The sequence below is a fragment of the Alexandromys fortis genome, unplaced genomic scaffold, assembly GCF_014885135.2.
Source record: "Alexandromys fortis isolate MF-2015 unplaced genomic scaffold, M_Fortis_MF-2015_v1.1 scaffold_1, whole genome shotgun sequence".
In the NCBI taxonomy this organism is placed as follows: Eukaryota; Metazoa; Chordata; class Mammalia; order Rodentia; family Cricetidae; genus Alexandromys; species Alexandromys fortis.
The window spans coordinates 22,907,644-22,928,587 of NW_026067927.1; the positions used below are offsets into that span (position 1 = coordinate 22,907,644).

General features: G+C 46.7%; 1 protein-coding gene across 3 annotated transcripts; it reads left to right on the forward strand.

Moving 5' to 3' along the window:
* The first annotated feature begins 58 nt into the window (after window positions 1-58).
* Window positions 59-19,608, forward strand: Cenpn (centromere protein N). 3 transcript variants are annotated; one of them, XM_050143436.1, is made up of 12 exons: window positions 60-322; window positions 870-995; window positions 3,135-3,315; window positions 5,949-5,994; window positions 9,654-9,713; window positions 10,373-10,449; window positions 11,639-11,815; window positions 12,473-12,574; window positions 14,781-14,844; window positions 15,616-15,728; window positions 18,868-18,994; window positions 19,225-19,608. In XM_050143436.1, exons 3-12 carry the CDS (start codon window positions 3,145-3,147, stop codon window positions 19,305-19,307), a joined length of 1,020 nt encoding a protein of 339 aa, XP_049999393.1. In that variant the 5' UTR covers window positions 60-322; window positions 870-995; window positions 3,135-3,144; the 3' UTR covers window positions 19,308-19,608. The 3 variants fall into 3 exon arrangements, with proteins under 3 accessions (XP_049999395.1, XP_049999393.1, XP_049999394.1); XM_050143437.1 differs by lacking the exon at window positions 870-995; XM_050143438.1 differs by lacking the exons at window positions 14,781-14,844; window positions 15,616-15,728 and having other exon boundaries at window positions 59-322.
* The last annotated feature ends 1,336 nt before the right edge of the window (window positions 19,609-20,944 follow it).

The window sequence follows — 20,944 nt, forward strand, 5'->3', positions numbered from 1 at the left end:
GCCTGGATCGAGCCACTGTCCCGAGACTAAGGGGGATCAAGGGCTGGTTCACCACGCTCGGTGACGGCAGCAGACAACGCGGACTGCAAGGAGAGACTCTAGACAGAGGTGACCTTTATTTACCTGATCCTGACCCTGAATAGAGCGATATTGGGGACCTGACGCGTTTCCCATCGGGCGCGCCCACTACCGCGTCCCCCCTATACACCGGGAGCAGTGCGGAGGCCTGGCCCGGTGGGCGGGGCCCGAGCATCCATTGGCGGCTTCGAAAGCGCCGCGGCGGGAAGGGCTGCAGACGCGCCGGGCGAAGTGGACAGGCCAGGTATGCTTCAGCGACGCGACGCGCGTTGGGACCCGGAGGGTAGAGAGAGGACTAAGAGAGCCAGCCCCCAGTCCTCCACCGGGGCCCTGTCACGGCGCACTACCCGCCGCGGGATCTTGGCCTGAGACTAGTGGAGCCCGAGTCTGGAGCAAGAGGGCGGTGATGCGCGCCCGTGGCGTCACGTCCGCCCCGAGTGGGGCGGGACTTTACGTGCCGCTTGGGGTCTGCGCTGCGATCTACAGCTCTGTCTGCAGGAAGGTGGCTCTGCTTTGAGACGCGGGGCTCCATCGGGGCGTTGGCTCTCTAGCCCTTGCGTTGCGTGTTTTTCGTCCATACATCCTGTTGGTTTACTCCTTATGCTCCCTGCGCGCCTAATGGTTGCTTCACGAGGGATCTTTTCTGTCACCTGTTTATTCAACAACTGTCATCGCACCTACTGTGGTAAAGCGCCAGAAGATAGGAGTTGACACAGTCACAGGGGAAACGTTCACTCAAGGGCTTGCTAACTTTGCCAATACTTTACGCCCCTTTCTGTCATTTCTTCTAGGAATGACATTCTGCAAGCCACTCAGAATTAAGAATCTTCAGAAGTGCTAAGGAATGTTATATCTCATCTTTTGGGCACCCCACCCTGAATGCCCTGACCTCGCCTGATTTAGCAGGGTCAAACCTGGTTAGTACGGGGATGGAAGAAATGCCTGCTTCGTATATACCCTCCCCGTTTACCTTATCAGTGCCCACGAAAGCCCTCCCAGATGTTCTTCCTGGATGAAGTGTTGTCTTGATAGTTGACAGACTATGAACCCCAAATCCTTGCCATACCCATTGTGCTTAAGGGGAGTATCCATCCTTCGTCCTTCAGGCATTTGTCAAGTGCATATGAGATGGCCCTTGACTGGACTCCCTGGATGACTTGATTGACAGTCACTGAAATTGTTAGGGTCAGGCTGATGAAATGGCTCAGAGGTTAAGAGCACTGGCTGCGCTTCCAGAGGTCCTGAGTTCAATTCCCAGAACCACATGTTGGTGCACAGCCATCTGTTGTGGGATCTGGTGCCCCCTTCTGGCCTGCAGGCATGCATGCAGGTGGAACACTGTATAGGTAATAAATTTTAAAAAAGAAAAGAAATTGTTAAGATCAGAGCCTGGGTCCGGGCAGCCCTAACAAGCTAGGCTCAGTGGCCATCCTCACTAGGCCAATTAAAAGGACAAGTCACAATGAAAAACAAAGAAAAGAGATTTATCCAGTGTGACCAACCACACTGGAAAGAACAAAGAGGCCTGGTGATCCACCCCCACCAAGTTCATCTCTGGTGTCCAGACTTGAGACAGACGTTTAAACAGAGAGCAGCAGGTATACAAAACTCAGCAGTCCTGGTCACAGTGTGGTCCTGCCCATCTCTGAGCCAATGTGTCCTGGTGTCAGTCTCTCCCACAGGAATGACTGACAAGTTGCCAGAAAAGCACCTCTGCCGGCCCCAGGTGTCAGCCTTTCCTTCTGCCACGGTGTTCCTGGATGAGTTGCATTTTCTTGCTATCTGTTGTCTCAAAAGGGACTCTCCTTAGAATGACCTTACTCCTGCCCGGACAGTAACAGTGCTGTAGATTTTACTGACAAAGTAATGAATAAGACAAACATAGTCCCTGTCTTGAGCACACACACAAAAAAATTATTGTAGCTGTGATAAAATAATAAAGCTGATGGCAGGTGGCTCTGTAAAGACAGTAAGCACTGGAAGGTCGTAAAATAACTTTTTATTGGATGGCTGCAATAAGTTTCCGGGGAGAGACTAGGCTGAGGGCTGAATTAAAGCAAGAACCTTCTAGCTAAGGGTTGCTGCAAATACAATGTCCCATCCCCAGAAGGATCCTTTAGTCTTACAGGAACTGAGACACGGTGTAGCTGAAGAGGTGGGCCTGGAGAAATAGCTCGGTCGTAGAGTGTGTGCCTCAGGGAAGGCCCAGCATTCCATCCTCAAATCCACGCGCAGAAACGAAGAAGATGAGGGAGAGGTAGGCAGAAGAAAGGAAGCAAGGGCCAGGTCATACGTGGTCTTGTAGACCATGCTGAAGGTTTTGGTTTTGACCTTTAAGGAAAAACAGTCTCATAACTAAACAATACAGCAAATGATACTCCATTTTCACAACCTTAATTCAGCTATTTTTTTTTTCACTCTAAACCATGCTTTGGTTTTCAGTGCCTTTTTAAAATACAGTCAACTGGGACTGGGGATGTGGATTTGGGGATGTGGGTGTATATATAGCACAGTTGGTAGGGTATGGCCTGGCATGCAGGAAGCCTTAGGTTTGACCTGTCACTGACTAGAACCCAGCAGTGACTCACTGCATAATTCCACACTTGGGAAGTAGAGGCAGAAGGATCAAAGGTTGAAGGTCAGGCAGCAGAGGTGGCTTAGCAGTTAAGAGCACTTGCTGTTCTGGACGACCCATGGTAGGTGGCTCATAACCAACTATCACTCCAGTTCCAGGGAATCTGGCACCTCTGGCCTCCTCAGACACACACACATCTATGTGCAGAGATACATACGGGCACACGAATGTATTATATAGTTTTTTAATGGTTCAAGGTCATCCTCAGCCACAAGCTGAGTTTAAGCCCAACGTAGGCTACATGAGACCATATGTCAATGCAGCTTAAAGAGTAATTAAATTCTGTATTCTCAAATAATATAGACTGCTGAGAAAAGGTAAACCTAACAAACCCTGGGTTAAGTAGGATACTAAGCAATTCACACTTTCACACTGAGGTTTCTGAACTTATTAATACATGACTGTGCTCCTCTTGTATCAGGATCAGAAAGATGGATGAGAATGTTGCCGAGTTTCTCCGGAGGAGCATCTTGAAAATCCCCTTGCATGCGATAAAGACCATCCTAAAAACCTGGGACTTTCTGTCCGAAAACCAGCTGGAGACCATAAACTTGAGGCAGAGGAAGGAATCTCTGGCCCAGGAAATAATTCTGCTGTGTGAGGTAACAGTGTTGAAAAATATCAGCCAAAGAAATTAACCAATAGAATAAAGTTAGACCAATATGTACATATGGTTAATGGATCTTTTTAAGCAATGGTACAAAAAACAATTCTGGGAAGAAAGAACATTCTTTCCAACTGTTTTTTGTTTTGTTTTGTTTATTTCAAGACATGTTTTCTCTGTGTAACAGCTCTGACTGTCCTGGAACTCTGTCTGGAAACCAGGCTGGCCTCAAACTAACAGAAGTCCACCTGCCTCTGCCTCTGCCTCTGCCTCCTGAGTGCTGGAATTAAAGGCATGTGCCTGACTGGAACAATCTTTCCAACAGCCTGGCTAAAACAATTGGATGCTCATATGCAAAAACACCTCTGCTGGTCAAGGTGCTGCATCTGTTCAGTCCCAGAACTATGAAAGCCAAGGTAGGGATGTCTAGTGTTCAGGTGAAGCCTGGGCTGCATCATGAATGCAAGGGCAACTGCATAGGAAGAAAAAAGACAAGTTCAGTCCATCCCTCTACTGTGAAAAGAAAAGAAGACTCAAATAGATCCAAAATCCAAATGTAATACTTAAAACCATAAAATATGTCAGAGAGACAGACAGACAGACAGAAATCTTTGTGTCATTGGACTAGGCAAAGGTTTCTTAGACCGTCGAAAAGGTGGTTCATAAAAGAAAAATAGTTGATAACCTAGTAGAATTGATCAATTTTTTTCTTTGAAAAGGGGTATTTAAAAAAGCCGCAGACTGATGGAAACTATTCCCAAACCCTGGCCTGTAAAAGACCTGCAGCTAAAATATGTTAGAAATATATTTATGTTAGAAATATGTTAGAAGAGTCAGTAATAAGAAAAAAAACTTAGCTCAGTGGATAAGAACCCCAGCTGCTTTTCCAGAATGCCTGATTCCATTCCCGGCACCAACACAGCAGCTCATAGCCATCTGTAATTCCAGTTCCAGGAGATCTTATACCCTTTTCTAGCCTCTAGGGTACCAGGCACACACATGGTTCACAGACATACATGCAGGCAAAACAGCCATACACATTAAAAATATTTTTTCAACACAGAAAAGATTTGGTTAGACACTTCCGCAGAGAAAACATACAGATGGAATAAGCATACGAAGACGTGTTCAGAATCCCTAGTCATCAGATAAATGCAAATAAAAGTTACAAAATATGGTCATTAGGATGGCTAGGGTTGGCAACACTGATCATACCTATTTGGAATAGATGGGATTTTTTTCTCTTTCTGGTGCTGTACATTGGACCTAGGGCCTGGTGCCTGCTAAGCAAAGGCTGTCTGCTGAGCTGTTTGTACCTCAAGCCCAGCATTTATTTTGTGTTTTAGTGCTTGGGATTGAAGGCAGGGTCTCATACATGCTGAGTAAGTAAGTGCTCTACCCCAAGCTACATTTCCCAGCCCTTGACAGTTTGTCTAAAAGTCTAAACATTTGCCACCATAGATTGAGCCATTCCACTGCCAGGCATTTGCTCAAGAGAAATGAAAACACATGCATATCCACAAAAAGACACGTATATTAGCACAGTGTTTATCAAAGCTAGAACCTAGAAACAACCCAAGTCCATCTATGGGTAAGGAACAAATTGTATCATATTCCCATAACAGAAAACCACTAGCAATAAAAAAGAATTGAACTATAGATGCAAAAATATGGCTAAGTGTCAAAATAAGTATGCTGAGTAAAGGAAGCCAGATCAGAAAAGAATCCAGCCTTATGTTCACATTCATATAAAACTAGGAAATACAAATGTTGTGACAGAAGGAGGATCTGTAGCTGCTCAGCAAAGGTTGGGAGGAAGAGAAGTGGGGACAAAAGAGGATAGGAGTGAGAGGCAGGGGGAGATTGGGCGTGGAAGTTGCTGGGCGTGTCCAACACATTGACCCAACAGTGACTTCATAAGTATGTTTATGGCCACATCTGAAATATTTAAGTATATTGTCTCACTTGTGGCGGTGATAAAATGCCCTGACAAAAGCAATGACAGCAAGAAAGTGTTTGTTTAGGGTCACATTCCTGGGGGTTCAGTCCTTGAGCTCATGGGCTGGTCAGGCTGCAGGGACACCCAGTGTGCGGGAAGTATGGCCAGAACCTCATGGCGCCACTCCCAGTGACCTGCTTCCTCCACTGGGCTCCACCCTCCGCCAAACAGCACGACCTACTGGAGACCAGATGCTCACCGTGTGCACCTGTGGGGACATTTCACATGCAAGCCACAGCTTGTATGCAGTTTAGTGTATGCTCAAGAGTGGTTGTTTTGCTTTGAGACAGAGCCTCACTCTGTAGTCCTGGTTGGCCTCAAATTCATTGCAATTCTTCTGCTTTTGCATCCCAAGTACTGGGATCACAGCTGTGAGCCCTCACATCTGGATTTTGAATGTTTCAAAAATCTAAAAGTTAAGTGATAAATGTGGGGTGAGTTTCAGGAGAATGTGGGCTGATGCAAAAGTTGAAGGTGTGACTGTTAATAGGAGAGTGTAGATCGGAGATAGATCATCAAAACAGTACTTCAGACATGCGAATAGAATGTTCTCGCCAGCCCTAAAATAGGCTTGAGGGGATTAGCAGCAGACCAGGTGCCTCATTTCCTGACCAGTTCACCCTTTCTTTCAGGGGAAGAATGCAACTCTTGATGACATGGCCCTCTTAGACATCGTGTGTAAGTTTGGGGGGGTTGCCTTTACATATTGGAATTTTGTTTTATCAGAAGGAATTTCTTATATTACTGCAGATTCTAGGATCTAGAGAGGTGGCTCAGCAACTAAAAGCACTGGCTGCTCTTGGAGAGGACCTGAATACACACATAGTGACTCAACCACCTAGCACTCTAGTTGCATGGATGTGATGCCCTCTTCTGGCCTCTGCAGGACACTGCATGCACATAGTACATAGACACATGCAGGCAAACACCCATACACATAAAAATAAGCGAATCTAGAGTTGAGACGTCTGGTACCAGATCCCTGCTGTCTCTACTGGCGGATCTAGTGTTCCTGCTGAATTTTGTCTCCTCTCTGACCCTCAGACTCCACCTAAGTCAGTGGACATGGAGTGGGCAGTCCCTGCTTTTCAGGACCTTTAGAAACAGGAACTGGCTCACCGTGGGCATGAAGTGTCCTTTGTTGGACTTTGCTTTTGCACATTTGAGCGTGTGCCCCAGAGAAGCCCGTCATGCACTACAGCTTCTCATTTCTTGATATTTCTTAGATTTTTTTTTTCATCTTCAATGTTCACTTTTTAAAATTTAAGGACACAGACTGCTTGGGTTGGTTTTATGGCTCCATCATTGCTTCCCTGTAAGTGCTAGGGGATGGTGGCTCACATTGCCTGCCTTGGTATTTCCTTTTGGCAAGTCTGTATAGTAATGGTAATAATTGAATAAGGTCCTGGTCAGGGTCAAATGAAAGTGCAAGCCAAGCACTTGGAACAGGAGTGGTCTCCCGGGTTGGGGGTTGTTTCTTACATGTCACTTATTGCGAGGGACACACAAGTGCTGTAGCACACAGTAGACATCAAGGACAAGTAGCTGGAGTCAGTTCTCTCCTACCTGGAGAACCCCAGGGGTCAAACTCAGTTGCCTGGCTTGTCCGCCTTTACCAACCGAGCTGTCTCTCTGGCCCCAGAGTCAGGTTCTTATTACTCTGTTGTTGTCGTTATGTATTGTCCTCATTTTCTTTCTATTTCTGGGATAAAAACCATGATGAAAAGCAACTTGTGGAGGAAAAGGTCACTTTATTTCAGCTTATGTTATTTAGTCCATCATGAAGTTGAAATTCAGAGCAGGAACTCAAACAGGCAGGAACCTGAAAGCAAGAACTGGAGCAAAGACCGTGGAAGAATGCTACTTGCTGGCTTACTCCTCATGGCTTACTCAGTTTGCTTTCTTATAGAGGACACCTGCCAGAAGTGGCACCACCCACTTCCATTGGATCCATTGAGGCCTGGTGAGCAGAGCCAGTGATTCAATCTTTTTTGCCTTTTTTCGAGACAGGGTTTCTCTGTAGCTTTGGAAGCTGTCCTAGAACTCGCTCTGTAGACCAGACTGGCCTCGAACTCACAGAGATCCACCTGCCTCTGCCTCCCAGGTGCTGGGATTAAAGGCGTGCACTACCACTGCCCAGTTAATTCACAAACTATGGATACCGAGGTCTAGCTGAGGAGAGGTTAACCAGCCCGTCTCACAGTACCGATCTCAATGGTAACGAGTATGTGAAGGAGAATTAAGAAATTATGAGAGCACAGAGCACTTTTTCAGTGATCATGGAAGGAAACTTCCTTGAGAAGATGGTTTTCAAGTTGAGAGCCATAGGATGAGCTAGCACTAGCCAGGGAGAGGGAAGTTGAGGAGGAGGAAACTGATGGGCATGGGCTGGGAGAAGAATGCCAGCCATGCAAGAGAAGGCACAAGCTGGGCTCCAGTGGAAGTGAACACTGAGATAGTTCAGAGATTTGGAAGCCACTAGAAGATTCTCAACCTCTATCCAAAGAATTATGTCAGCCCTTGATAGGTTATGAGCCAAAAAAAAAAAAAAAAAATTAGGTGCTTGTTTTTGAGAGATCATGCTGGTTATGGCACAAAAGAGACCAGAGGGGAAGAGAATTGAGACACCTGTGAGATGGTCTGGAGAGGTAGAAGAAGGGGAAGGTGGTAGCCCACGGGAGGTGGCAGGCAGGGTGCAGAGGAGGGTAGAGGGCCAAGGGATGGAAGGGGCTTAATGCCTACGTGGGGACAAAGACAAGTAGGTTGAACTTGCAGGACTCTCGCCCCTACACATGAGCTAGGAGCCCTCCCCGCTGTGAAGTGGAGGCTCCAGGTGCCGGTATATCACATCCTTCACAGGTAGGGCGAGGCTAGCATGTGCCTGTTGCAGGAAAAGCTTTGTATCTGAGTCCTAGCTGTTCACCTTCTATGTGATAGGCAACAGAGCGAAGTTCTACCTTTCTATTGCACCAGTCTTATTCTGAGACAAATTAGCAACACAGAACCAGATAAATAGTGTCAGAAGAAAACACTCTGGGGACAGACATCATGCTTGCCTTTTGACACCTGCTGCAGATAAAACCAATCAATCAGTGATCTGTTGCCCGGCCCGTTGCCATGAAGAGAAATAGGGGCCAGTAATGGGGACATGCAGGCCCAGGAAAGGAAACGATGTTCTACCTAGGGAGAGACATGGAGAACATTGATGCTGAAGTTGATGGTACCCTGAGTACTGGGCCCATATCCCCTTCAAGTTCAGAAAGCCTGATCTGAGGGGAGGACACAGAAGGAGGTCAGCACGGGGCATCCCTTCAATCCAGGATGAAGGGAAAGAGTTGAGCTTGCCGAACCCCTAGGTCTCATTTCTCCTTCAGGTGCTCTTTGCATCTCCTGAAGGGCATCTTCTGTTCACACAAGCAGCCTTGCCGTATTCCACAGGCATGCACTGAGTGCTTTACGCAGGTAGGCTTAGCCCGGGCCACAGCACTGACCAAGGCCCTCATCTTCACAGTGCCATGGAGAGAACCAGGGGCAGCATGGGTGTAATCAGAGTAAGGCATTGAGTAGTTGCTGCTGAGGAAAGAGTGAGCTGGGCTGGGGAATGAGGTGGTTAAAGAACCGAGGTCTCAGGCCTCAGGACCAGCCAACCTGCCGTAACCCTGTTGTCAGAAGAGTCATTCGGTCCTGTGGGTGTATGCTGTGTTTTGTGTGACAAAGGTATCTAAAAATGACAAATGTGGGGTGAAGAGATTTAATAGCTCAGCTAGTAAAACACCTGGTATTCTTCCAGAAGACCCAGACTTGATTCCCAGCACCCACATGGCACCTTCCAGCCGTCTGTAACTCCAGTCCAAGGACTCTGCCCTCTTCTAGCCTCCGTGGGCAGTCACTCATATAATGCATAGATATAAATTCAGGGAAAACCTCCATATACAGAGCATACCTCTGCCCATTTAAAATCTAAATTAAAACAACCAAAGACTTCCCAAAAAATAATGATAAACACCAAAACTGAACTGGATTATCTATGTTGAATTGAGTAATTAGCATTTGTTTGTCTGCAGTAAATTTCCTCCATTTAAATTTTATGGTTTGGGTTTTGTAAGTTTGCACTTTAATTTCAAAGCTGTGTCACCCTGTTCATGGGCTGCTGTTACTTTATAATAGTAACAATATGTATTTGTGGGAGGGTGGTAAGGAGACCCAGAAAGCACACTGTGTTCACAACTGTCGGTGCCATCTAATGCATCCGTACTGGTTAAAAACACGAATGTGTTTATCAGCACACACCTAAGGTCCTAACACACAACACTGAGCTGTGAGCCCTTCTCTCTTAGATACTCAAGTTCATCGGCACAAGAAGCTCTGGGATGTCTTTGAGATGAGTAAAGAACCAGGTAATGTTTTTCACCTTAAACTGAATGTTTGAATTTGATATTTTGGCAATTTAAAAATGAGGAGCAAATGTGGTCTTTTTGTTGGAGGGTTTTGTTTTGTTGTTTCTGAATCATTGTATCCCTGTGTAGCATAGGCTAGTCTAGAACTTTCTATGTAGACAAAGCTGGTCTTGAACTCACTATGTAGCTTAGCCTAGCCTTAAATTTACTGCATAGATAAAGCTGGTCTGGAACTTGTGGTGGTTTTCCTGCCTTTCCCTCCAGAGTAGTGGTTCTCAACCTGTGGATCAAGACGCCTTTGTGGGGTCAAATGACCCTTTTCTAGGGGTTGCCTGGACCATTGAAAACATTATGATTCATAACAGTAGCAAACTTACAGTTATGAGTAGAAACGAACATAATTTTACAGTTGGGGTCACCACAAGAGGAACTGTATTAAAGGGTTGCAGCATCAGGGAGGCTAAGAACCACTGTTCCAGAGTGGTGTGGTGACGGCGATATGCTTCCACACCCAGCCACGCAGTCTGCGATTTGACTATTGCTCATTCATATCCCCTGGCGCTTGGGCATGTGTGGTGTGGCCATTACTGTTCTGGGATGCACAGGATGAAGATAGTGTGGCTCCCTTAACCTCTTTGTCTTTCTCTCTGCACTGACAGGTGAAGATGTCGACCTTTTTGACATGAAACAGTTCCAAGCTTCCTTTAAGAAAATTCTTCAGAGAGCATTAAAAAATGTAAGAAAATAATCCTCTTGGATTTCTACAAAATTCAGTTTAGTGCTATCGAGGGAGGGAGGAGAATAATATGTCATTAACTCAACAAACGGAAATATTACAAAACCTTCCCTCTCTTACCTGCCCATCCCACTGCTCTATAGGAGCAGTACTGCCCACGGAAACTCTGCCGTGGTAGAAGCTTCCTCTACTGACAATGTCCAGCACATAGCTGGTTGCCACATGAGGACCTGATACGTGGCTGTTGTGACTGAGCGAATGAATCTTTAAACTTACTGAATGAATTCCCATTACATGCTCCACATGTGGCTAGTGGCTCAGCTGTTGGCCACCAGTCACTTTGGCTTTTGCAATGGGAAGTGGAAGGCACCCAGAGCAAGACCCTCTGTTCCAGCCAGTAGGGGCCACTGAGTTCTCTACTGCTCACCAGGGGATGAGACACCATTCTGCAAACCCACGGCCCAGACAGGGAGAGGCAGCCGAGTGCTGAGTGGCAGAGTTTGTACTGAGCCAGCAGACAGCATAAGCACCTGCTTTTCCTGGAGTAAGATCCCAGAGTGAAGAAACAGCAAGCCAGCTGGTCCTCTCTTCAGGTTCTCCTTTCCTGGGTCAGGGCCCAGAGGGAAAGTGGACTGGAGCTTGCTGATGGCCTAGCAGTGGCTATTAAAGTCTGAGCAAGTGCGGTCATAGCTGCAAGTTTAGAAAGACCGATGGCTGGCTGTGACATGGACACCACGCAGAACCTCAGTGGCTGTAGCTGCTGAGACGTGTGTGGAAGAATGATCAGGATCAGTGTACTCCGAGCTCATTGCCACACAGAAATCCTGCTGTGAACTGCAGGGACACTAAGTGTGCTAGCCAGCGATACTAACAAGGCTTCATAGAAAAACACCCTTTCCCTTTTGTTTTGTTTTGTTTTTTGAGATAGAATCTCATTATTTAGCCCTAGCTGGATAGAACTCGCTCAGATCTGCCTTTCTCTGCCTCCCAAGGCTGGCAATAAAGGTTTGCCCAGCCATATAGATCATTTTTTAATTTTTTTAAAACTTTGTTTCAAGCCTGGCAGTGGTGGTGCATGTCTTTATCAGGGAGGCAGAGGCAGGAGAATCTCTGTGAGTTTGAGGCCAACCTGATTTATAAAGTGAGTTGGTGAGATCTAATCAGAAAGCTTAAATCTTTTCTTTATAAGGTTTCAGTCAACTTCAGAGTCGACCAGAAGAATGCTGTGTGGATTCGGGTTGCCTGGGGAACACAACATTCACAACCAAACCAGTACAAACCCACTTTTGTGGTGTACTATCCCCAGACTCCATATGCCTTCATTTCTACCTGCCCTCTGAAGAGCACTGTACCCCTTCTCCATCAGGTAGGGAACAGATTCCAGCATCCTGATCCAAAGGCAAAGGGGGTCGGGGGAGACTGGGACATGGGCTTTAAAACCTCAAGCCCACCCTAGGGACACACTTCCTACACCTCCTACACCGAGGCCGCACCTTCTAGCCTTTGACACATTTTACTGGCTGGTCTAAGCATTCAGACATATGAGCCTGTGGGAGCCTTTCTTATTCAAACCACACTTTGCTATCACAGGTATCCTAGCTTCTTTCCCAAAGTTGGCCTAGTCATTGCCATGCCCCCTGTTAGCACAGAGCTAATAGAGTTCTCCCAGAGCTCGAGCTTCAGCTGGGTGCAGGTAAGCAGCACTGTGGTTGGCTGCCTGCTTCCCACACACCTATCTGCCAAAGCACCACACACTCCACTGTCAGCAGCGGGCCTCAGGGTCCCAAAGAGTGAGTAACAGGTGATAGGATTAAATTTCTTAAATTCCTTTTCACTTGTGAGGGTGGGGGAGTCATTGTTGTAAGCCAGGCTCACCCTTGCTGCAGCCTCCCGAGGGCTGGGATCCCAGGTGTGCACTGAGCTTCCGCACAGTGCGCTTTCCATTCTTAGCTGGAGCGCGTGCGTGCGTGCGTGCGTGCAGACCCAGGTGCAGCCCTAACAGTCTTGCTCCTTTCCCTCCAAGGCCCTGAAGGTTGCGAGCAAACACCATCAGATAGTGCACCTGAATCTGAAAAGCCGGCTCCTGGACTCGCTCAAGGCTATCGTTTTTAGAGAGTATAACCAGGTGAGCCAGTTAGCAGCTCTTTAAATTCGCATGTTCCTTGACTGCGCACTGAGCAGGGTGGAGCCAGCCACTCCCAGCCCGGCCTGGCGATGAGTAGATGAAGCTTTCCCTCGCTTCACTTTGCTCATGTTTGTTTTAATCTTTCACAATTTCATACATATATAATGTACTGTGATCATATTGTCCCCCATCATCCTCTTATCTCCTTCCCCATCCCTCCTGAACCTCTTCTTCCCAACAAGTCCCCTTCCTACTGTCATGGGGCTGGTAGGGGTTCTTTTGAGCCAACTGCATTTAATTAGGGCTGCTTGCATGAGTAGGGATGTGGTATTATTTTTTAGAGCAAGAGCACCCACATGGCTACACCACTGACCAACTCAACTTCTTTCCCCCAACTACCATAAGCTGCCTAGAGCTCCTCAGAAAGGGGTGGGGCCTCCTGAGCCCTCCCCTGTCCAGGATAAAATGATGAAATGTTTGTATATGGTGTTTCCATTTCCTGACAAGAACAGGTCTACCCTTGTGGTCTTAAGTTTTCTTCTGTACATGGCAAGTGTTTGTGCATGTTCATATTCTCTAGGTGAATGGGCTTCCTTAAGAAGGTTATGCTGTGTGTTATGTTCTAGGGAGAGAGAAAGGATGGCTGTCTGCAAGTCACTCTTTAGGGGAATATTGTAAAACTGGGAAATGGACCTTGGTGGGTGAGAGCCAGAGGCCTCACAGCAGGCAGAAGACAACTACACCATGCAGACAGCTTGAGCACGGAGTTTATTGAGAGAAGGGTAAAGAGGGGAGAGAGAAGGAATGTGCAGAACTTGTCTCTTAAAGGGACCTTTTGCACCTGCATACAGACTACGAAGTGACTATGTAGTAGCCGTAGAACCTGGGCTGGCCAGGGTACTGCCTGGGTGCATCCTGCCAGGTGATGGGACAAGCCAGCATAATGCCTGAATCCTAAGAGGGGAAGGTAGAAACTTGAAGGTGTTTTTGCCTCAGGGTATTGCTAGCCACTTTAGACAGGAACCTCTAACTTTGAGCCAAAATAAATGCTTCTTCCCTTTAAAAAAGAAAGCAATTTTTATTTGTTGTTGGGGGTTTTAAGATGGGATCTCACATACCCCAGACTGACTATAAACTCTTTACTTAGCTGAGGCCTCTACCTCCCAAGTGCTGGGATTGAAAGCCTGAGCTACCATGTTGGCCTCCTAACTGAGATGATGGCTTTCTCCCTCCCTGCCCCTTCTTTGTCAGACCTCCTGCCAAATAGACATCAACTGCTGTCCACCCACAGCTTTATTGAGAGAGTTCACATTGTTAGCCACCAGCTGGAGAAGCGGTCACTCCCTCAAGGGAGATGCAATAGAAAGGATCGAGAAATGTGGGCTCATGGTGGCAAAGTTATCTTTCCTAAAGGGCCCTGAGAGGTTTTTCAGGGCCTGACGACACAGTTCTGACGCCAAGATGTCAGGGTTGTCTTCCATTCCTCTAGCTCTGTGCCACCCCAGCACCTTGAGGTGATTTTGTTTCATACAGTGCTGGGGATGAACCCAAGACCTCACATATGCTAGGCAGATTTCTCTACCACTGAACTGCATCCTCGGCACAAGGCACACTGTTCCGTCAGTTCCTAAAGCAACCTTTCTAAGCTTACCGTCCTAAGAACTATGCTCAGTTTAGCTAGCCTGTGGCAGAGCCATTGTTTCTTTCTACTAAGTAAGAATATACAATATAAAGCCGGGCGATGGTGGCGCACGCCTTTAATCCCAGCACTCGGGAGGCAGAGGCAGGCGGATCTCTGTGAGCTTGAGACCAGCCTGGTCTACAGAGCTAGTTCCAGGACAGGCTCCAAAGCCACAGAGAAACCCTATCTCGAAAAACCAAAAAAAAAAAAAGAAAAAAATACAATATAAGACCTCTTTTTAAAATAAATAAATAAATAAGATTTTCCAGGCAGTGGTGGTAATACCTTTAATTCCAGAGCACTTGGGAAGCAAAGGCAGGCAGATCTCTTGAGTTCAAGGCTAGTCTGGTCTACAAAGCAAGTTCCAGGACAGGCTCCAAAGTTACAGAGAAACCCGGTCTTGAAAAACAAAAATAAACAAACAAAAAACCACACACACACAAAAAAAAAATGATTTAACACTTTACATCTTAGAACCAGTTGATATCTATGTATCCCAACATGTTCACTTCTTCTTTCTCCTAGAACTTTGACAGCCACAACACCACAGTGCCTCTGCAGGAAGGAAGCTTTGGACTAGACGTGAATTGTATGTGAGCTTTGAAACAGCTGGGGTCGGGAGGGCACCTTTGCCTTTCAGGTGGCTGCTTCACGATAAAGCAGTTGTGCTAGGACCACATTGCAGATCTGGTTCATACCGCAGAAAAACCAAGACTTAAGTATTTGGGGGCCGAAAGCCACGCTAGCACAGGTGTTCTTCAGAGTTCATAGATGGCCTTTCGTGCCCAGCAGCAGACACAACGTTTACATGCGACTGTCACATCAGAGTTGACAGCGGCCTGTGAAGAGACACTCTCCACTGGGAAACTGGGTCTCAAGAAGGGTCACAGAGCTAGGTCTGTCCGAGGTGGAGCCCACGGTTTCATGCTCTTAGTGAGCTGGATGTGCTGGTTCTAGAATAACATGGTGGTGGCACAGCTACTCACTCAGAGAACCTGAGTCTCCCCCTAGAAAACCAAAGCTCAAGTTAACAGTAGAAGAAAACAGAACCCATGTTTGGAAGAGAGCACGGACTCCAGAGGCATATGACCTGCTGTGAGTCCCATGTTAAGAAACTTAACATGGTAACTACACAGAAAGGGTATTAGAACCTAGATAGTGTCGTGGCACTGTAGGTATTTCTTACTCCCTTTTGTCAGCCTGTGCTCTCCAGCTGTTCTGTGGGATGACTTTATTTCAATAAAAAGAAGGGACAGGAAGCATATCTGAGCTACACAAATCGTCTGCAAGGTTAGGATGGGAAAAAGTATGGGGTGAGGTGTATTTCTAATGGTATCTCAATCCAAACTCTCATCCACAGTGGATTCAAACATCATTCTTGAAAACACAGAAGAAAAAGAAAGAATCCAAAGAGTCACTCAGGAGACCTTTGGAACCTATCCCCAGCCACAGCTGGAATTTGCACAGTATAAGGTAGGATAGCGCAGTGAACAGCACCTGCAAGTTAGTGCCTTTTTTTTTCTTGAGGTACAGAAGTCTTAACTGGAAAACGTGTCCAAAACCTATTCCTTTTTCATTTATCAGCTTTATGCAAAAAAAAAAATATTTAAGTTACATAGATCTTTTTATCATATTTGTAAGTTCTCCTGTTAGCAAAGGACACATCCTGAAATTTTTAATTTGCTTTTGCCTTCAGTAACTCAGCTTGTATATTGCTACCTGGGGGGAGGGCCTGTGCACGCCCAGAACAGTATTTGGCATATAGTAAATGCTCGTAAATACTTGAATGGATGAGCTGGTATGGTGGCACACACCTGTAGTCCCAGCACTCAGGAGGCTGAGGCAGGAAGATCTTAAATTCAAGGCGAGCCTGGGCTACTTATACTTAGCAAGTTGGTAGCAAACTTGCCTGAGTGACTCAGAAGCACAAAAACAAGAGCAAAAACACATTTACTACGTAGCCCCACTGACATCAGATGGAGAAAATCAGCGGTGCAAATATACTGTAAATTAAACTTGTTTCTAAGGGGTGCTGCTGCCCACCACATGACCAAATAGGAATACAGGAGTCAAGCCCATGACCACCGTTAGAAGAACTTCAGTATATGTCATAGTCACCCTAGCATGGTCTCTTCCTTCCTCCCAAGTGTTGGGGTTACACATACATGGCTGGGTGCTAGGGACCCAGACTCAGGTCCAAATCCACAAGCAACAAGCACTTTACCCACTCAGCCATCTCTCCAGTCTGCTTTATTGTTTTATCCAGACGAGGTATTGTAGCCTAGGACAGCCTCAAATTCCCATGTAGCCAAGGCTAGCTTTGAACTTAAGGCCCTCCTGCTTCCTCCCTGTCACAGGAGTGGCCACCACACTTAGCTGTGTTGTATTAACTGAGGTCTTTTAAAGAGCTCCTAAGGGTGTGGTCTCTGAACTGGTAGAACCAGTCGCAGGAATGGGGAGGGAGCACAGATCTTAGCTCCACCCTTTTCCTCCTGAGTCAGGGCGAGGTTGTGTCCACCATCTGTTTCTGCATACTGGCTGCTCTAGGCTATACACTAAAGCTGGAGAGCCACTGACTTAGGAGATAGTTTGCTTGTTCAACCTCTAGGGTGGTTGTGTTCTGATAGTCTAGGTGTGCCCTCACACCTGATTTTCTCCAACCTCAGGAAATGGCCAGAATATTATACTGAATGCCACCAGTCCACTTTAACTAGCCAATGGCCACATTTTGCCTCGTCCTTTTTCTTTCTCTTTATTTTAAGTATAGAATAAAGAGAAATTGAATTCATTGCGGACAGTAAGTATCCCATAAATATTTCAGCATAGTGCCTCAAAGTTTTAAGAATCACTCACACCAGGTGGTGGCGCGCATCTTTAATCCCAGCACTCAGGAGGCAGATACAGGCGGATCTGTGAGTTCGAAGCCAGACTGAGTCTAGAGATAGAGTTCGAGGACAGGCTCCAAAGGTAGAGCTACCCTGTCTAATATTTTTGTTTTTAAATGTGAGCGTATAGGAGGCACAGGCAGAAGGATCACTCGAAGTTCAAAGCAGCTGGTCTACCCCGAGTTCCAGGCCAGTCAGGCCACAGTGAGGCACTGTTTCCAAAAAGAGAGGAAAAAGCTAGGGTCACATACTATGATACTTAGGTATTTGATGACGTGGAAGAGTTGTTTGTATTTAGGGCTGTGGCTACAGCTCAGAAGTCAAGCACTGGTGTCATCACTGTTCTATTGCTGTGAGAGATATCATGACCAGGGAAACTCTTAAGAAAGAAAGCATTTAATTGGAGGCTTGCTTATAGTTTCAGAAGTTTAATCCATCATCCTCATAGCCAGGAACATAGTGGCATGTAAGCAGGTGCTGAAGCCATAGCTGAGAGCTACGACCTGATCAGTAAGAAAATAGAAAGACTCTGGGGCTTGGCATGAACTTTTGAAACCCCAGAGCCTACCCCCATTGACACACTTATTTCCACAGGGCCATTCCACTTAACCCTTCTAATCCTTTCAAATAGTGCCACTCCCTCGTGACTGCTTTCAAATATATGAGCCTATGGGAGCCATTCTTACTCAAAACATTACAAGTGTTTACACACATTAGGCCCAGCACCTGAAAAGTTAACAATGAGCATTCCAAACATTCATTGCAATCTGCATTCTCGGGAGGCTGAGGTTAAAACCTGGTCTACATAGTACAATCCTGTCTCGCAAAAATAAGTAAATAAAATGATGTATGGCAATGGACCTCTTAGATACATACTGAAGTATTTCTGGTCAAATACTATGTTGTTTGAGATTTGCTCCAGTCTGGGGGCAAGAGAGCACTAACAGATGAACCCAGAGCTGTTGATAACTTCCTCAGCTGGATGATGTGCATATGGAGCTCACAGTGTGCTCCTTCTGTGTGATGTGGTTAGGTGGGAAGAGCTCTTAGGGGTAGTTGGCTGTTGAGATGGTATCTGGCTTCCAACTTGGAATCCATGACTCAGCTTCCTGGAGGTAGGGTTATAAGCTTATGTGCTACTCCATCCAGTGTTTAGGTATGCCCTCAGTCTTCCATAGTAAAAATCCAAGACTTTTACCTATGCATATAAGTGTTTTGCCTGAATGTGTGTAATGCACCAGATGTGTGCCCATGGCCTGTGGAGGCCAGCGGCTGTGTAGAATCCACTGGAACTGGAGATGTGGACCATATGGGTATTAGGAACCTAACCCAGGTCCTCTGCAATAGCAACAAGGGCCCTTAACCACTGAGCCATCTCTCTAGCCCTGAGATTTATTGTTTTTATGTTGGATGCAAAATGTAATAGGCACATGAGGGCAGCACAGACTCTTCTCCTGCAGATCAGTTGCTATCCTGAGGGTGGTGCTGGCACTCAGCCTCACCTGTGGGTCCGTACCGTGCTGAAGGCAGTGCCCACACTCTGTTGGATGTATTTCCTATACCAGATGCTTTCACTCTTTGCAGTTAGCAAGTTAAACGGGCTCTGCCTGTATTAATCCGTGTGGTTTTTGAAGGCAGGAATTAATGGAATACATAACTTGTTCATTATCTCTCACCATCCTAGCTGCTCCTGGTACTGACCATCATCTATAAACTTTGTTTGACAGCTGGAGACCAGATTCAAGAGTGACATAAGTGGCGGCATCTTGGCTGACAGGAAAGAACCCCTCCGGTGCCTCATAAAGTTCTCAAGCCCACACCTTTTGGAAGCATTGAAATCCTTAGCACCCGCCGGTGAGTGGTCAGCGTGTCCTACCAGCCACACAGCTGCTTTTGATTCTCAGTAGAAGACTAGCTAGTTACCTCTGAGTGTTCTGTCTCTCTAGTCTGCTGCCCACCAAGCCCTGTTTTGCTTCTGTGCTTAGTAGGTGGTAGGAGAAGGTGTCCCTAATTTGCTTCTGGTTTTGGCCATTTTTAAACTGATTGTCCCCAGGATCATCTGATTTTTTTTTTCTTTTTTTCAGGCATAGCAGATGCACCGCTTTCTCCACTGCTCACCTGTATACCAAGCAAGAAAATGAATTATTTTAAAATTAGAGATAAATGAGATACATGTGGCTTTGCTCGTATTGCACATAGAATCCCGGTTGTAGCCGGCTGGCTTCTGTATAGACTCTTGTGTTTTAGAAATCAATCCTTGGCATTGGAAAGTTGGTGCTTTTAATGTAACTGTTGGGACTATATATGTCCTCCCTATGTGCTCTTGTACCCCTGCTCCTATGGCCTGCTAATTAAATTACAGCAGCAGTGGGCATTTGAGAAGCGATACCTCTGGCTGCTCAGCAGGTCTTAGGCCAGCTGCATAAAGGTATAAAAGGCTTTAGCTCAGGGAAAAATAAAGGTTGCTGTGCTTCCACCTGAAAAGAAACCTCCATGTCTCAATCCCGGCACCGCCCCTACCACCCCCCCCACTCCCCCACCCCACCCAGCCCCTCCCCACCCCCGCGTAAGTGGAGGTTCCACCAAGATCTGGAAAGTGAAGATTTGTGAACGGGGTCACTCCATCCCCCGGCTAAATTGAGGAGCATATTGGGGAAGATAATGTGTTTTTGTTTTTTTTTTTTTTTTCTTATCCCCAGAGATATTCTGAGGGACACCCTCCAAAAGACTAGCAAGTATAAAGAAGAGGCGGGAGGGTGAATTGAAGGCCTCAAAAAGTAACTGAAACTCTTAAAGCAACAAGGCACGGAATAACAAGGAAGACGGCCAGAGATTTCGTACAAACAATAGCTCAAGTTAGCCCATGGTTTATTATGGGAGGGAGTTTAAATGTTCCAGACAGGGAACAAGCCAAGTCAGATTAAAAGGAATATGTGTTTTTTCATCCCCAGAGACGCTCTGAGGGACACCCTCTGGAAGACTGGCCAGTAGGGAAGTAATAAAGAGGAGGCAGGAGGGTGAATTGATGTAAAATACCCCTAAGAATGCAGCACTCCCGCTCAGCAGGAAGTAGCCAATCAGATTGACAATTCCCTAAAAGATTGTTAAAGTGGGGCCCCTTCAGTGGTTCCGGAGCTGCAAGACTGCTTCCCTTTTCCTCTCCATGCCCCCCCCCCCCCCCCCCCCCCCCCCCCCCCCCCCCCCCCCCCCCCCCCCCCCCCCCCCCCCCGCCCCCGTGCAGACGGCTGAGACTGTCAACCAGATGGCCGCAGGCAGGCATGATGTTGGAGCAATAGCTGAGAGCAAACATCTTCACAAACATGAGGCAGAGAGAGGAAAGTGGGAATGACCTGTGTTTTTGAAACCACAGGGCCCACCCTCAGTGACACACCTCCTCCAACAAGGCTGGAACACCTAGTCCTTCCTAAACACTTCCATTAACTGAGAACCAAGCTTTCAAACATGCAGCTCTTATCCACGTTCTTATAAACGGGCAGCATTCTGATCTTTGTGAGAGCAATGTCCAGAACAGTTTTACCTTGTAACCTAGCTGCCTTGAGCCTGTGGCAATTCTACCTCTGCTTCCCGAGTTCTGTGGTGGCAGGTGAGCCACTGTCTCCAGCAGCATTACTAACCTTATTTCGCTGACATGAATATCCATCCAGCAGTCAGCCTTCATAGCCTAACGTCATACTGAATAATTCTCAAACAGGTCTTCACCATGATCTCTGGAATCTGAGTGTGATCCCAGGGCAAAGGGATTCTGCGGTTGTGCGCCAGGCTCTGTGATATCCGGACAGGCCC

Bases quoted from the DNA above. Each gene is read 5' to 3' on its own strand.
- Cenpn (XM_050143436.1), top strand. From the start codon at position 3,145: ATGGATGAGAATGTTGCCGAGTTTCTCCGGAGGAGCATCTTGAAAATC. The intron at 11,816-12,472 runs GTAGGGAACAGA...TTTCCCTCCAAG, and splicing joins CTGTACCCCTTCTCCATCAG to GCCCTGAAGGTTGCGAGCAA. The intron at 15,729-18,867 runs GTAGGATAGCGC...TTTGTTTGACAG, and splicing joins TGGAATTTGCACAGTATAAG to CTGGAGACCAGATTCAAGAG.